The sequence below is a fragment of the Macaca nemestrina genome, chromosome 7 (assembly GCF_043159975.1).
Source record: "Macaca nemestrina isolate mMacNem1 chromosome 7, mMacNem.hap1, whole genome shotgun sequence".
NCBI lineage: Eukaryota > Metazoa > Chordata > Mammalia > Primates > Cercopithecidae > Macaca > Macaca nemestrina.
In genome coordinates, this window is record NC_092131.1 from 98456162 (window position 1) to 98473104 (window position 16943).

The following is a 16943-nucleotide window of genomic DNA, read 5'->3' on the forward strand; positions in this document are numbered from 1 at the left end:
CACAAATTTTATATCTACTTATGTACTTTCTGGAAAAAGCAGCATTGCCCCCAGTGGTTCATCATTGTCTACACTTAGAAGCTTGTCTTCAAGCAAACAGCCTCAAGACACTCAGAAAAGTCTGAACTTTCCAGTAACAACCAGTTAAAACTGTAGAGGCAGAAGCTCTTTACTGATATCCTCTCATTTAATTCTCAGAGCAACCCTTCAACATGAGTTTTATCACTCTCATTTCATGGATGGAAACTGAGTACCAAAGAGATTATATACCTGTACACAGTCAGCTAATAACTGATTAGGTTGCTCGTTTAAATTTATGTACTGGCCAGGCACATTGGCTCATGCTTATAATTCTAGTACTTTGGGAGGCTGAGGCAGACCTATCACCTGAGGTCAGGAGTTTGAGACCAGCCTGGCGAACATGGTGAAATCCTGTCTCTTTTAAAAGTACAAAAATTATTTTAGGCAGGAGAATCGCTTGAACCCAGGAGGTGGAGGCTGCTGTGAGCCCAGATCGCGCCACTGCACTCTACCTTGGGTGACAAAGTAAGACTCTATCTCAAAAAAAAACTAGTAATAAATAAATTTATGTATATATGACTCAAATCCATGCTAGTTCCTGTACCCACTGCTGATCCTCTTGGAGCTAATATCCAAGTACAATTACACTTTCAGAAATTCCATAAAGTTGTCACTGAAATAGCACACTAAATGACACCAACTTACTATTCACTTTACTTAGACCAGAGGTTACAAACTGGCAAGCCAAACCTGACCCACGGGAGTTTTGTTAACGGAACTCCATAGCAGCTGTGCCCTTTACATTAGGCATGAGCTCTCTGGTAAACCACAGTCCTGACCACTCCCCCTCATTCCCAAGAATGAGGATACGTGTCAATCGCCATTTATCATTAAAACTTTAGGCTGGGAGCAGTGGCTCACTCCTGTAATCCCAGCACTTTGGGAGGCCGAGGCAGGCAGATCACCTAATGTCAGGAGTTTGAGACCAGCCTGGCCAACATGGTGAAACCCTGTCTCTACTTAAAATACAAAAATTAGCCAGGCGTGCTGGCAGGTGCCTGTAATCCCAGCTACTCAGGAGGCTGAGATAGGAGAATTGCTTGAACCCAGGAGGCGGAGATTACAGTGAGCCAAGATTGTGCCAGTGCACTCTAGGCTGTGGTACAAGAGTGAGACTTTGTCTCAAAAAGAAAAAAAAAAAAAGCAACAAAACCTTTCAGAGTCCCCTTCATTTACTTCCATTATGTATGAATTTGCAGCTGCTGACTTAAACTATATTCCTCTCTGACAGATTAAGCAAAGACTTACATCTTCTATTTCCATTTAATCCACTCATAAACCAAACACACTTCAGATGATTTTATTCCAGCTGGCACAATAAGTATAGCTAAAATAAATAAATAACCCTCAACCGAAACCCCACTTCATACTTTCACTTCTCCCTCTTCTGATGGATTATCTGAATGCCTAGGAGATGAAAGCTCAATTCCATGCTCCTCTTTCAGCCTGGGCACTTTGTTTTCCTTCTTTACCCGAGGCTTTCGCTTCTTTAATTTGGCCTGGAAAAGGAGAGAAAATGATGATTAAAGTACAAATCAAGACCCTCGAAAGCATAACCAAACAATATGATGACTCTTTACGGCAGTAGCAGCCATATAATTCAAACAAGAAAATTCCAAGGAAATCAAAAGAGTGCAACTCATTTTACCTGACAAGACCAAACCAAAACAAATAAAAAACCTATAGGCCTTATACATAGCCTATACCACATTAAAATATCCATGTTCCTTTTTTTTTCCGAGACGGAGTCTTGCTCTGTCACCCAGGCTGCAGTGTAGGGGTGCCATCTTGCCTCACTGCAACCTCCACCTCCCAGGTTCAAACGATTCTCCTGCCTCAGCCTCTCGAGTAGCTAGGTGGGACTACAAGCACGTGCCACCACAACTGGCTTTTAGTGTGTCTTTAGTAAAAACAGGGTTTTGCCATGTTGGTCAGACAGGTCTCAAACTCCTGACTTCAGGTGATCCACCCACCTCAGCCTCCCAATGTGCTGGGATTACAGGCGTGAGCCACCTCACCAGCCAAAATATCCATACTCCTTAAACCTACTGATTCCATATCTTTGGAATCCATCCTAAAGATATAATTTTTTTTTTTTTTTTGAGACAGAGTCTTGCTCTGTCACTCAGGTTGGAGTGCCGTAGTGCAATCTCAGCTCACTGAAAGCTCTGCCTCTCGGGTTCATGCCATTCTCCTGCCACAGCCTCCCGAGTAGCTGGGACTACAGGCGCCCTCCACCACACCTGGTTAATTTTTTGTATTTTCAGTAGAGACGGGGTTCCACCATGTTAGCCAGGATGGTCTCGATCTCCTGACCTACTGATCCTCCCACCTCGGCCTCCCAAAGTGCTGGGATTATAGGCATGAGCCACCGTGCCCGGCTAAGATATAATTTTTTTTAAAAAAGGAAAATCACTCTGTGTACAAAGATACAAATAAAGATAATATACTAAAGACATAATAGTAACATTAAAAAACCAGAAAGCAAGTTACATATAATAAAGATTAAAATACTGTTTATCTGCCTAATGGGACATGATCTGTAACATGATCTAATCTGCCTTTCCAGAGCCTAACACATAATGTATTGCATACTCAACGTATTACATGAAGAATGAGACTTATGATCCTATTACTTGAAAAAAATGAGGTGTGGTATTATGGGGTTTTTTTCCTAAAATTTGCTTTGCTTATAATAATACAGGGAAATTAATATAAATGACATAGCTGCAAGAGAACTTAAAGAACACGCACACATGGGCTGCTAGTACAGTGTGTAATTTGTATTTCTTAGCTGGGATTCCATCTTTCTGGGCCTGAACTGAAATTACAAATTGGGGAAATAAAAGGAGATAAAGCTCAGGTGAATTCACTGAGAATTTAGTTGGTATTTCACATAGCAACTAAGGTCTAGTTTCAGAATTAACTGTGCATTCCAACTGTCAATTTTACTCTGGGATCCATTATTATAAGTACCACAGAAATAGATATAACAACAGGCAAACCCATAGGTATTCAGTGCAGTTTGTTCTAAAACTGAGAAAGTAGAATAAAGAAACAGTAACAATATGTGTGGAATAGTGACACTGGGGAGCAAAGAGGATTAATTTGAAGTAACATTTCAGAAGGATGGGTTTGTAAGAAAGCTGCCAAGATGTTGTGGCCTTAAATGAATTTTTTTTGTTTTTTTTGAGATGGAGTCTTGCTCTGTTGCCTGGGCTGGAGTGCAGTGGCCTGATCTCGGCTCACTGTGAGCTCTGCCTCCCAGGTTCACACCATTCTCCTGCCTCAGCCTCCTAAGTAGCTGGGATTACAGGTGCGCGCCACCACATCCGGCTAATTTTTTTGCATTTTTAGTAGAGATGGGGTTTCACCATGTTAGCCTGGATGGTCTTGATCTCCTGACCTCGTGATCCGCCCGCCTCAGCCTCCCAAAGTGCTGGGATTACAGGTGTGAGCCACCACACCAGGCCTAAATGAATGTTTCTATTATTACCAACCAAACCATCACTACTGGAAACTCAAAAACAACATCTGCCTGTGAGAAGGTGACATTCTGTGCAGTGCCCAGAAACGGCCTCTGTCTTCCTACCTAATTCTGCAGGGTGGGAGCCTCAGGCTCCTGAAAAACACCCAGCTGGCAGTGTACTCACCTCTTCCCCACCTGTCACAGTCCCCTTCTTCTCCAGACCCTTTCTGAGCAGCTTCAACAAGTAATCCGCTCGGGTCTGTAGCTGCTTCCCCTGAGGCTTTTTATCTGTCTCCACTGGCAGAATCTTCAACAAGAAAGGAAGAGAAGCACCCGCCACCACCCACATCCTGGTTAGTGGATCAGGATAAACAGAGACAACAAAAACTGAGCACAGTCCTTTCCCTCCCCAACCACCCAAAATATAGATTAAAGCCTCAGATCCTATCTCATGTCCATGGCTCCCAGTCACTGAAAATCCCTCACGAGCCGTTCTCATTTTACAAAATGGGATGGAGAAATCCAGCTCTCCCAATGGCTCCTACCTGTGCTGTTAACAGGGTAGAACAACTCAGGTAGGAGGGGCTTGTGGCTTCATCTGCTAGAGCATCCCAGCCGTCGTGGATTTCCTCCTTCCAGGAGCAGGGAATCCCTGGAGCTAGGTTAAAGCTTCGTTTTAGATTGAAAATGCTTCTTAGAGCATTGCCGGAGAGCACTGAGCTATGCCAGGACATGATCTCTTCCTTGCTACAACAATTGGGCCTCTTGCCAGACTGAATCTGGTCTCAGTGCTCAAGGCAGGGTGCTGTCACCCTCCTAAAACCCAGATGGGATGAGCACTGTTAAACGTGCCAGGAGCACAACATGGAGCAAATCCTACCAAAATTTGAGCCAGTCAGCCTTCCCTGCTTAAAGCTCCAACCATGGCCTTGCTACTTGCAACAGATAGGGTGGGAGGCTTGATTTTGTGGGAGAAGAACAGCCAACGTTTAATTCCATTACAAAAAATACCTAGGTGACATTCAATCATTATGTGAGGAACTGAAATATGGTTGTTTCAAATGTACTTTTAAACAAAAGGGCCAATAACTAAGGCCAAGGAATGTTTTTATCATTAACAAACTTACCTGGGTATTTATTGTAATGAAATCTGACCTATAATTAAATATCAGAATTTTCAGATTTCTCCTATGGTTTCCCCAAAATTTCACCTGGCTACTGTCTTTTCCCTTTGTCTTCATCTGTGAAACAGTGCCACAGACCACTAAAGATGGACGTATTTCCAAGGAGAATGACTGTACTAATTTCTAATTTGATGCCCCCTCGAAAATAATTAGAAATAAGTAATCAATATAAAAATATTACACAACAAATCTTCTAGAAATCTCTAACATGGTAGGGTTACTTACTTTGTCAGTTAATTTAAGCTCTGGGTCTGTTTTAATTAACTCCCAGTTTCCATAGCCATGTTCATAAATTCCCAGCAACAGGCGAGAATCATCTTCCACCCCCCACTCTACATCAAAATGTGCAGCTTTGACACGACAGGTTAAGCAGTATCTAAAGAAAGTTTAAAAACAGGAAGACATTAGAAGAGGGGCCTTTTTGGCATGTTAAAGAGGAGACAGTAAAAACACTATGTAACTACACAAAGTCTAACTTCAAATCTATTTTCTTATGGTACAACCACCTAAGAATGTACACAAAATATACTCACTTTTTTTTTTCTTCAGGGTCCACAGGGATAGATTTATGCAGCATCTCAAACTCTTCTTCATGTTGGATAATGGATTTCACATTAACCTGAACTCCAGATATCTTGATTGTTGGACCTCTCCTTTTCCCTGGTCCTTTTCCTGAAGAATACCAATTTCACATTAGTTAAATGAAAATCTGCTTAAGTTCCACAGAAAACATGTGTCAACGAACCCTGACCTCTTAGTCTCTCTGAATATATCTCTGGCTTGTTATTTTGAAGATATAATCTATAATACAAAATTTTTTCTCAATGTCTGTAAAATAACCTTCGAACATTCAGTTTTTTAAGATTTGGAATTTTTTTAATTCACTGATGTTTATAGTTATATTTTAATCTTCCTGTTTCATACTACTTTGTTTCAAAACTAACAAAAGTAGATTCTGAGGGTATAATATTAGTGCTGAAGGTTTCTCTTTTTGTTTTCCTACCCATCCCACTAGCGGAGGTCAAAAAACTCTCAAGTATTTTAAACATGAACTTGATCTTCACAACACTATTACTGAAAAAACATGAGCTTAAGTTCGTATCTAACACATGTGAAATGATGAACAAGTGGTGGCTTAAGAAAATTACACTAGGCCGGGCGCGGTGGCTCAAGCCTGTAATCCCAGCACTTTGGGAGGCCGAGACAGGCAGATCACGAGGTCAGGAGATCGAGACCATCCTGGCTGACACGGTGAAACCCCGTCTCTACTGAAAAATACAAAAAACTAGCTGGGTGAGGTGGCGGGCACCTGTAGTCCCAGCTACTCAGGAGGCTGAGGCAGGAGAACGGTGTAAACCTGGGAGGCGGAGCTTGCAGTGAGCTGAGATCCGGCCACTGCACTCCAGCCTGGGCGAGTCAGCAAGACTCTGTCTCAAAAAAAAAAAAAAAAAGAAAAGAAAATTACACTAACCCGGCCGGGCACGGTGGCTCACACCTGTAATCCCAGCACTTTGGAAGGCCAAGGCAGACGGATTATGAGGTCAGGAGATCGAGACATACTGGCTAACACAGTGAAACTCCTTCTCTACTAAAAATACAAAAAATTAGCCGGGCATGGTAGTGGGCACCTGTAGTCCCAGCTACTCGGGAGGCTGAGGCAGGAGAATGGCATGAACCCGGGAGGCGGAGCTTGCAGTGAGCCAAGATTGTGCCACTGCACTCCAGCCTGGGCGACAGAGCGAGACTCCGTCCCAAAAAATAATAAAAAGAAAAAGAAAGTTACCCTAACCCAAATTTCAAATTAAAATGATCACGGAAGTAAAAACGAAACCTCAATCAAATAGTCCAAGTTGAAATCCACGAGATAATGCTACCTGTTTATGAGAAGAAAACTCCTTTCAATAGAAAATAGGCATAACATATGAACAGACACTTTATAGAACAAAATGCAAGTGACCCTTAGAGATGTACAATCTTGTTCATTAAAAGAAAAATGAAATACCATTTCTCACCTATCAAACTGGCAACACTCCAAACTTAAACTTTAACTATATATTCTGTTTGTGAGGCTTGTAAACAGGTACCAACAAATATTACTGGTGACCATGTAAATGGCACCAGACTTATGCAGAAGGATTTGGGAATATCGAAGCAAAGTATATATGCATTTTCCCAGGACCCAGCAATCCCACTTCTAGAAATTTATCCCAAAGATATGTTGGCAGAGATACGAAATGGTATATTCATTAAATCATTATTCATTGTGGCTTTCTTTATAATAACAAAAGACCAAGAACAACCCAAATATTAAATACTAGAGGAGAAGTGTGAATTGACATCTATCTACATGGTAGAATACTTGCAACTGTAAAAGGAAAGAGGATGATCTCTACATAATGATATGAATTTATCTCAGTCATGAAAATAAGCAGGTGCAAAAGAGAGTATGTTCTCTTCTGTGTAAGAAGGAAAATATACACACATACATACACACACACACACACACACACACACACACACACTTAAATTTTAAAAAGAAACAAAGGAAAGATAAACTTACAACTAATAGAAACAGTGACCTATTAAGGAGGAAGAGAAGAAGGCTGGGGAACAAAAAAGCAAAAACAAGATGCTCCAAATGTACCTTGTTTTATAGTTGTGACTTTGAACCATGTAAATGTTTTTACATAATTAAAAAAATTAAATCGAATCAAAATGAGAAAAGCAATCACTAAATATTGAAAATAAATGCAAACAAAAGAGTCTAACTGTATATTAAGTTGGTGGCATAACCACACAGAGAAAAGAATAACTTTGAATAATTTAAAAATATATTTTGATTGTATATTGTTAGTGTGATATATTCTAAGATCAAAAAGAAATGCAAAGAAATTACACTTTGCATTTGAGCATTTTTTTGTTAACAGTAACATTGGTATTGATGTTTGGAAACATATGTTTAGGATAAAGCAAATATGTAATTATGTTAACATTTTTAGAAACAAAAATTTCAACCTAAGGGAAAAGAAGTATCAATAATCTTCCATTTAGGCCGGGCGCGGTGGCTCACGCCTGTAATCCCAGCACTTTGGGAGGCCGAGACGGGCGGATCACGAGGTCAGGAGATCGAGACCATCCTGGCTAATACGGTGAAACCCCGTCTTTACTAAAAAATACAAAAAACTAGCCGGGCGAGGTGGCGGGCGCCTATAGTCCCAGCTACTCGGGAGGCTGAGGCAGGAGAATGGCGTAAACCCAGGAGGCGGAGCTTGCAGTGAGCTGCAATCCGGCCACTGCACTCCAGCCTGGGTGACAGAGCGAGACTCCGTCTCAAAAAAAAAAAAAAAAAATTCTTCCATTTGATCTAGTAATGTCAGCCTGGATTCAGAATATGCTGAATACTAGTTTACAGGAAGTACAGGTGTGAGGAAATAAGTTAACACCAAGAAGAAGCAATCAGCCAGATCCAGAATGTGAACATGCACAAAAAAAAGAGGGATTTCGGGGAGAAGGGAGTGCTGTAAGGGAACAGCTCCACAAGATACTATGAGATAAAAAAAGCAAGCACAGAAAAGTGTGCATGCTGTACTACCATTTAAAAGGGAGAAAACATTATTCATTTCTCAAAAGCATCAAGAAGTAATAGGAATATGTTTTTCAGTTTTAAGCCATGTAGATGTATTACTTATTCAAAACAATTACAAAGAAAACATACTGGATGTTAAACCTAAAGTTTACTTTTGGGTGTATTCTGAATGTTATAAAAGCACATATTCAGATCATTTTGCAAACCATACAAGTTATTTGTCTTTTACAAAAAAGAACGTATCTTAAAATAAGTTTTGACTCTCTTGAAGATATTTTTAAATTATATCAAATTCAATAATAACCTTAAAGAGAAAAAAAGAAAATTTCAAAGCACAAATACTCACTTCTTAATAATAGCTAACACTGCAAGCTAGATACTATGCTAAACAATTTACAAGTATGGAATTATTCAATCATCCAAATCCTTTGAAGTAGATATTGTTACTCTATTTTGCAAATGAGATAGTTGAAGGGATATAACTTGACCAAAGTCTTATAACTAGGAAGTGGTAGAACCAAAATTCCAGATAACTGACTGCCTCCTTTTCTGGAGCCTGAACATTTAACTACAGCTCAACGAAGCTGCAGAAGGGTAGCCTTACCTAATAAAGGCTGCCCAAAAAAATGCAGAAATGGCACAGATAAACCACAGTCTGGAGAAGTAGAATGATAACAACTTCATTTCTTTATTTAACTGATTTATTTATATTTTGAGACAGGGTTTTGCTCTGTCACACAGGCTGAAGTGCAGTGGCATGATCTCAACTCACTGCAGCCTCTGCCTCCTGGGCTCAAGTGAACCTCCCACCTCAGCCTCCCATGTAGCTGCGATTACAAGTGTGCATCCTACTACTCTCAGCTAATTTTTAAACTTTTTGTAGAGACAAGGTCTCACTTATATATTGCCCAGACTGGACTTGAACTCCTGGGCTCAAGTGATCCTCTGGTCTCAGCCTCCCAAAGTGCTGGGATTACAGGCATGAGCCACTGCACCTGCCCTCCCTCATTTCTTTTAAGTTCACTATGAGGGTGCCCTTACCAATAACAACTTCAGAGTTCTCTCCTCACAAGCATTCCTATACCTCTTGCTTTTAAGGATATCACACAGGACAGGCAAAATCACTTTCTGGTATCAAAGAGAAAACACATTGCATGTCCAATCCAATGAGAACAAATTCTAGTGGCATGAAAATCTCAATGTAACAAAAATGTTTACAATATTCATCCAATATTTTATTTATTCCAATTAATTTTCTAAATCCTTTCTGTTTGCCATAACACACAATATATATCCAAGATAATTAACAACGCTTGTGCTCTATAACACCTCTTATTTGCAGGAAAAATACAGAGGTGTCCACCAAGCTTTGCCCCTGGGTTTTACATCACTCAAACGAATTTAAACTTTCTACAGCAACATAAAAAGAAACCATTTCATCTTGTTCTTCACTCTACACCTTCTGCAAATCAACTTCATTTGTGAGTAGACCTGTAGGAGCATAGAATATTAAGCTCACAGAAACGCAGCTCAGAATAAACACCTCAAAGCACGAGGCATGTGTGTTCCTCAAGTCTGTCCTCAAAACGCCCTTTAGCAACAGAAATCCAGTCCACGAGTGCCAGCCTGTGAAGACTCACTAAAGCCAACTTCACTTACCCTCGCTGGCATTTTCTTTCAGCTGCTCTTCATATTCCTGCATTGCTGACACACAACTGTTGTGGATCAGTTCACCCAGGCGCTTCAGATCTGCCACCGACTTATCTACCAGCTCAGCATCACGTGCTATGCACTCCAGCCTGAGAAGGAACAAATATGGGGACACTTCAGCGCCCTGTGCCCACTCTTCTTAAATGTCATGAGATGCCACTAGGCCTCATATAAGCTTCTCCTGCAAAGACACTTTTCTTTGTGTTCCTTTAGTGGTCATTCTAAGGCTCCAACAAGAACCCCTGGACATTGAAGGCTAACATATTCATTTTCCATCATAAAGAATTGTGTCTTGAATATTCCACAAAACAAAACAATTCCAAAAAACAGAGAGGAAAGAAATAAACAACGAAAGCAAACTTTATTAAATAAATAGGCTGTTAGTGGCAGTAGGTGAAGTGCCTGAACACCATTTGTACTAGTTTGCTTCTTTGTATTCACTTTCCTTTCTCCAGCCTACTTTCCATTCACTGCAATATTCCTAGAAGCAGAGTATAGTTACTTCTACTACATGTTTAGTTGATCTCCATGTCATATGAAGCACACAAATATATTAACTATATGTTTAGTTGATCTCCATGTCATATGAAGCACACAAACATATTAACAGCTAAAAAATAGGCTGTCAAAAGGTGCCAAGCCCCCTTTTCCACATCCTATTGGCTTTTACAGTAACTGGCCCAAAGACAGGCAGTCTACCCCTGGGTGGTCAGCAATAGTCCTGGAAAGATGCAACTGACTTTCTTGGCTTTGCTGTGGCTTAATGCTACACATCACTACCTCCTCTCCAAATGGAGAGGACCAAACAAAAACAGACTTGTAATTTTCACCCACTCGAGAAATGTGTCAGAAGAAAGAGAAGGGAACCCAATATTTCCTTTAAATTAGGGCTTTTTAGATTTTATAGAAAGCAAAGTACCAAACTATTTGAAATAGAGTCTTCTGTTAAAATCCAACTTCTGAATCATTTTCTAAATGCTTATAGAATAGCAACAACAGCTACCCTTTTGGAAGTTATTATTGGCAAGGCCATATGAGTCCTTTGCATTTATTCCTCATAAAATCCTGCTAATTAGCAGAAGATTATAAAATCATCAAGAGCCTTTTACCTTTGACATTATTAAATCTAAGAACTAGGACACAAATAACTAAATACATTCTTTTCAACTGGAGTTATATGAACATCTCTCTGGAAATTATTTCACGCACTATGGTTTTGAATATACTTGCTTCATCTCCCTCACAAAGGTGAAAGTCTTTTTATGGATGGCCTGTCTTTACCATCTTTGTCATCCCTCTGCAGAGGGACATGAATCAACAGGCACCCAATATATAAATGTTTGTAAATGAATGTTTCCAGAAAAAAAAAATGTTCCCGGCATTATTATTAAATGGAAAAAATTACCAAAAAAGAACGTACTATATAATAAAAGCAAAAAAGAGGAAGATAAGGGACTATTATACTGAACTTACCGTTCAAGAGGGAGACCAAACTTCTTATAAGCCTTGATGAACCTAAGAATAGGATCAATAAAACATATTAAAAAACAGAGACTTACTTTAGTTATGTTGATGCTAACATATTCTGTGATGACATATGAGCCATGCAAATTGTCAAAAGTAGTGTAGGCTCGATCCTTGCAACTACTGAAAAAATGAATAAATGTTGAATGTCTCTGAAACTAGTCAACTTAAAATAATGACTGCTAAAAATCTATTCAAATTAAAGATCAACTTTATTCTCAGTGACTGTCCATAAACCTGCTTAGATATATGCTAGAGAACTGCAACTTAGCTCTAATATCCTTTTAAGAAGGTACAAGTTTATAGACTTCATTGTGCCATAAGGATTCAATCATCAAGACTCAATTGTGATAAACCCTTACATCGTTTTCATCAGTGTGTTCAGTTCACCATTGTTACCTTCAATACCGTATTTTTCGTTATTAGAAAACCAATGATTTTTTAGCTGTTAAGATTTTTTTGACTGTCTCAAATAGTTTTTGGATTAAGGCAAAGTAAAATATGATTTAAAACTTCTTAGGCAAACGATTTTGGAAACTCTACTGACCTCTCCTCCCAAAAATCCAGTCTATCTTCCCACAAGTCTCTACCCTAAACTATGCTACATACCAACTCATGCCATCATCCCCATTCCTACAGGCTGGTCTCAGTACTTTCCACTAAAAACCAGGACCTCATGACACATCAAGGGCATCATGTAATATGCCAAATTACTACAATAATTGGGTTATATAACTGTGTAAGGACAGACATTAAAGGAAAAAATGGAAATGAGAAGATATGGCTACAGAATAAAATGGGACTGAATATGACAATAGCTAAAAACAACATTAAAGAAACAGCACAGATACAAGGGTTAGGAAGATATTATATATGAACATAAACCTGAGGATTACTCCTTAACTCTGCATTTCTCCTTCTTGACAGACACTGAAATATTTTATATCTAAATAACACTTCAGATATGGCAGACTAACAGTCTGTGAAAATATGCTGCTCCATAAAAGCAATAGGAATGCTGGCATAAAGTGTCATAATCAGTATTGTCACAACCCTGGAAATTAACCAAATGCATGCAGCTATCTAAGAAATTTATTCAAGAAAATGGCTCATAGCCATCTAAGAAATTTATTCAAGAAAATGGCTTAGAGCCATCTAAGAAATTTATTCAAGAAAATGGCTCAGCAAGCTTCAGGGCATTTTTTAACTTGCACTATTCCCACCCCCTTAACCCCAGCTGCATGACAGCCTTGAAAACTAACACTTCTGCAACTACAATAGCTGTGCCAACCAGCAGCGTAGCAGCCACTGGAGGGTGAAGAAGAGGCTGGGAGTTCTACAAAAGCCCTATTCCCACAGAATGACTGGACCTGGCTAACAGCACCCTGAGAAGCTCCATTCTCAGGCTTGTCTTTATTGGACTGACCCAGAACTCACTCAGTGTGAATAGCCCTGTCCACAATTCATTGGTCAAAAACAATTAGATGCAAAGGTTTAACATCATGACGGCCTGAGGCGACATTACCAGTTGGAAATAACAAAAGGCTGAACAAAGACAAAAAGAAAAACTGGAGGGAAAGATGTCCATAGGATAGATACTCTGAAAAGCTCTGACACATGTGCTGGTCTGTGTCCATGCAGAGGAAAGATTTCAGAGGGTCCTTCCGCACATTCCTCGGACACCCTCTGTGCTTTGGCTTCCTGTCATCATCAGAGTCTTCCGTCTCACTCTCAGAAGCAGAGGATCTCTGGGCCTGCCTCTTAGACTCCCTGTCAGAGTCACTGTCATTTGTCTGAGCCTGAGAAAGACCTTGAGGAACTGTGCAAGCAGGAAATGAAAGTTAAGGCAGAGTTGTCAACTGCCTTCCAGATCATTGAAACGCCCCAACACACAAGGCTGATAGACTTACAGGGTCAAAGCATTTCAACAAAGGCTGACAGACTTACAGGGTCAAGGCATTTACGGAAATCTCTGTTCAATCATTAGCTGACCACTAAGCTAAAGGAGTAGAGACTACACATAACATGACAAGGATCACATAACATGACAAGGAATACAGACTTCAGAGAACTAGTACAAGAAAGTCACTAAACAAGCAAATACAATAGCAGCGGCAAACACAACGTATGGCTGGGAGGGGAGATCTGATTTCCAGAGTTGCCATATGACTTAAAATGTCCAATTTTTCAAAGAATAAATTGTGGGACATACAGAAAACCAAAAAGTAGGCTGGGCACGGTGTTTCACGCCTGTAATCCCAGCACTTTGGGAGGCCAAGGCGGGTGGATCACCTGAGGTTAGGCGTTGGAGACCAGCCTGGCCAACATGGTGAAACCCTGTTTCTACTAAAAATACAAAAATCAGCCGGACATTGTGTTGGGCACTTGTAATCCCAGCTACTCAAGAGGCTGAGGCAGGAGAATCGCTTGAACCCAGGAGGCAGAGGTTGCAGTGAGTTAAGATTGCACCACTGCACTCCGCCTGGGTGATGGGAGCAAAACTCCATCTCAAAAAAAAAAAAAAATATATGAAGTATACATAGGAAAAAAAGCAGGTAATAGAAACCATCCCTAAGGAAGTCTAGCATGTAGGCTTATCAGACAAGGATGTTAATGAGCTATTACACATCTTTACAAGAGTTAAAAAAAAAAATCTGTCTGGAGAATTAAAAAGAAAGGACAAAAATGTTATCAATAGAAACAGAAAGGCTGTTTAAAAACAGACATTTTTTAAAGAGTGAAATAGAAATTCTAGAGTTGAAAACTACAGTAACGGAAATGAAAAAAAATCACTGGGGAGGCTCAGCAGCAGGTATGAGCCTGAAGAAGAAAAACTGGCAAATCTGAAGATAGGCCAATTGAGACTATCCCACGTGAGAAACAGAAAAAAAGAAATTAGACTTTCTTTCAAAAATGAAGATGAAATTAAGACAGTGCCAGCTAAGCCAAAATAGAGAATCCGTTGTTAGCAGACCTGCCTCAAAAGAAAATGCTAAAAGAGAGTCCTTTGGGCAGACACAAAAGGACATAAAATAGTAACTGAAATCACATGAAGAAATAAGAGCACCCATGGAATAATAAAGTAAATATAAAAACAGTATACATGTATTTTTGTTTGTAACTCTTTTCCTTCTATCTGATTTTAAAAGACAACCAACTAGGCTGGGTGTGGATGGCTTACGCTTCTAATCCCAGCCCTTTGGGAGGCCGAGGCACAGCGATCACCTGAGGTCAGGAGTTCAAGACCAGCCTGGTCAACATGGTGAAATTCCATCTCTACTAAAAATACAAAAAAATTAGCCAGCGTGGTGGCGGGCGCCAGTAATCTCAGCTACTCGGGAGGCTGAGGCAGGACAGTCACTTGAACCTGGGAAGTGGAGGTTGCAGTGAGCCAAGATTGCACCACTGTACCCCAGCTTGGGTGAGAAGAGCAAAACTCCGTCTCAGAAGGAAAAAAAAAAAAAGAGACAACTAACTATATAAAGTATTAATTATAAAACTGCACTCATGGGTTTACAATGTGTAAAGATGTAATGTGTGACAACAGCACAAATGGGGGTGGTAAGCTATAACTGGAGCAAAGTTTTTATAATGCCATTGAAATTAAATTGACGCTAATTCAAAGTAAATTGTTCTAAGACGTTACTTGTAATCTCCAGGGCAATCACTAAGAAAATAAGTGAAAAAATAGTTATTTTTTTTTTTACAGGTAATTAAAATGGTATATATTTAACACAAAAGAAAGTAGTAATGGGGAAATAAACAAAAAGGACATGACATATAGAAAACAAATAGCAAAGTGCAGACATAATTCCTACTTTATAATAACTGCATTAAATGTAAATAGACTAAACACTCTAAGAAAAAAAAGAGATTGGCAGAAAAAATATTTTTAAAAATTTTTAAGACACCTTTTTTTTTTTTTCTTTTAGACAGAGTTTTGTTCTGTCACCCAGGCTGGAGTGCAGTGGTGCCATCTCAGCTCACTGCAAACCTCGGCCTCCCGGGTTCAAGCAATTCTCATGCCTCCGCCTCAGCCTCAGCCTCCCAAGTACCTGGGACTGCAGGTATGTACCACCATACCTGGCTAATTTTTTGTATTTTTAGTAGAGGGTTTCGCCATATTGCCCAGGATGGTCTCAAACTCCTAGGTTCCAGTGATCTGCCTGCCTTGGCCTCCTAAAGTGCTGGGATTACAGGCGTGAACCACCATGCCTGGCCAAATACCATTTTTTAAAATTTCAAATACCGAAAAAGAAAGCTGGAGTGACTATACTATTATCAAACTGAAAATAGGCATTAAAACAAAAATTATTACTACAGACAGAAACACATGTTACAATAATAAAAAGGCCAACCAAGACCTATCGATTATAAAAAATATATACAATTAATAAGAGTCCAAAAACACAGGAAGCAAAAACTGACAGAATTGAAGGAACAAATGGATCATATAAGAGTAACAGAGATGTCAACATCCCATTTTCAATAATGGGAAGAACAACTAGGCTGGGCACAGTGGCTCAGGCCTATAATCCCAACACATTGGGAGGCTGAAGCGGGAGGATACTTGAGGCCAGGAGTCTGAGACCAGCCTGGGCAACATAATGAAACCTTGTCCCTACAAAAAAAATTTTAATTAGCCAGACATGGTAGCACATGCCTGTAGTCCTGTCTACCTGGGAGGCTAAGGCAGGAGGATCACTTGAGCCCAGGAGTGTGAGGTTACAGTGAGATAGGATCATACTCCAGCCTGTGCAAGAGAGCAAGATTCTGACTCTACCAAAATAACCACAACTACACAGAAAATCAATAAAGAAATTAAAGACCTGAAAAACACTAAGCCAAATACAGCTATAGAACACACTGCCCCATAGCAGAAAACACATTCTTCTCAAAATCATACTGGGAATAGGGAGCAAGAGGAGGTAGGGTGTATATATATACACTACAAGTTTGGCTACAAATTCAAAATTGTTAAGACGATAAGTACAAGAGGGATGTGTTATATGCTATTCTGTCAGTAATTTGAAATATTTCTATTTTTCCATAGTAAATTAAACAAGGAAAGAAGAATAGGTGTGACCTTTAAGTGAAAAGAAACACCTCACAGTTTCAAATATATGAAACTTAAAGGACTATTTAATATAATTATAATATGGATTAGGCCTTAAAACCATCCTTATACTTTCTATTTTCTTCAGGCTTAAAAAAAAAAAAAAAAAGATGGAAACTGGAAAAAAAAAATTTGTAAGCAATAATTTTAGATTTTTTTTTTTGGGAGGACAGAGACATTTGAATCAGATACCAAGAAATGTATAGTAATCTCACATAGAAAGATGTCTAAAACTGATTTTAAATGGGATCAGGGAAAGCCACGTGCTGAACA

General features: G+C 39.6%; 1 protein-coding gene across 4 annotated transcripts in view; it reads right to left on the reverse strand.

Annotated features, from left to right (window-relative positions):
• LOC105479354 (chromodomain helicase DNA binding protein 2) overlaps positions 1-16943 on the reverse strand; it is a 140375-nt gene that overhangs the window by 25891 nt on the left and 97541 nt on the right. For all 4 annotated transcript variants that reach the window (XM_071100628.1, XM_071100629.1, XM_071100630.1 and 1 more), the window contains 6 exons: positions 11504-11545; positions 9980-10119; positions 5268-5406; positions 4960-5110; positions 3735-3857; positions 1452-1580 (listed from right to left, as the gene is read on the reverse strand). In XM_071100628.1, the coding sequence (XP_070956729.1) occupies positions 1452-1580; positions 3735-3857; positions 4960-5110; positions 5268-5406; positions 9980-10119; positions 11504-11545 (724 nt within the window). The remainder of the gene's footprint in view (positions 1-1451; positions 1581-3734; positions 3858-4959; positions 5111-5267; positions 5407-9979; positions 10120-11503; positions 11546-16943) is intronic.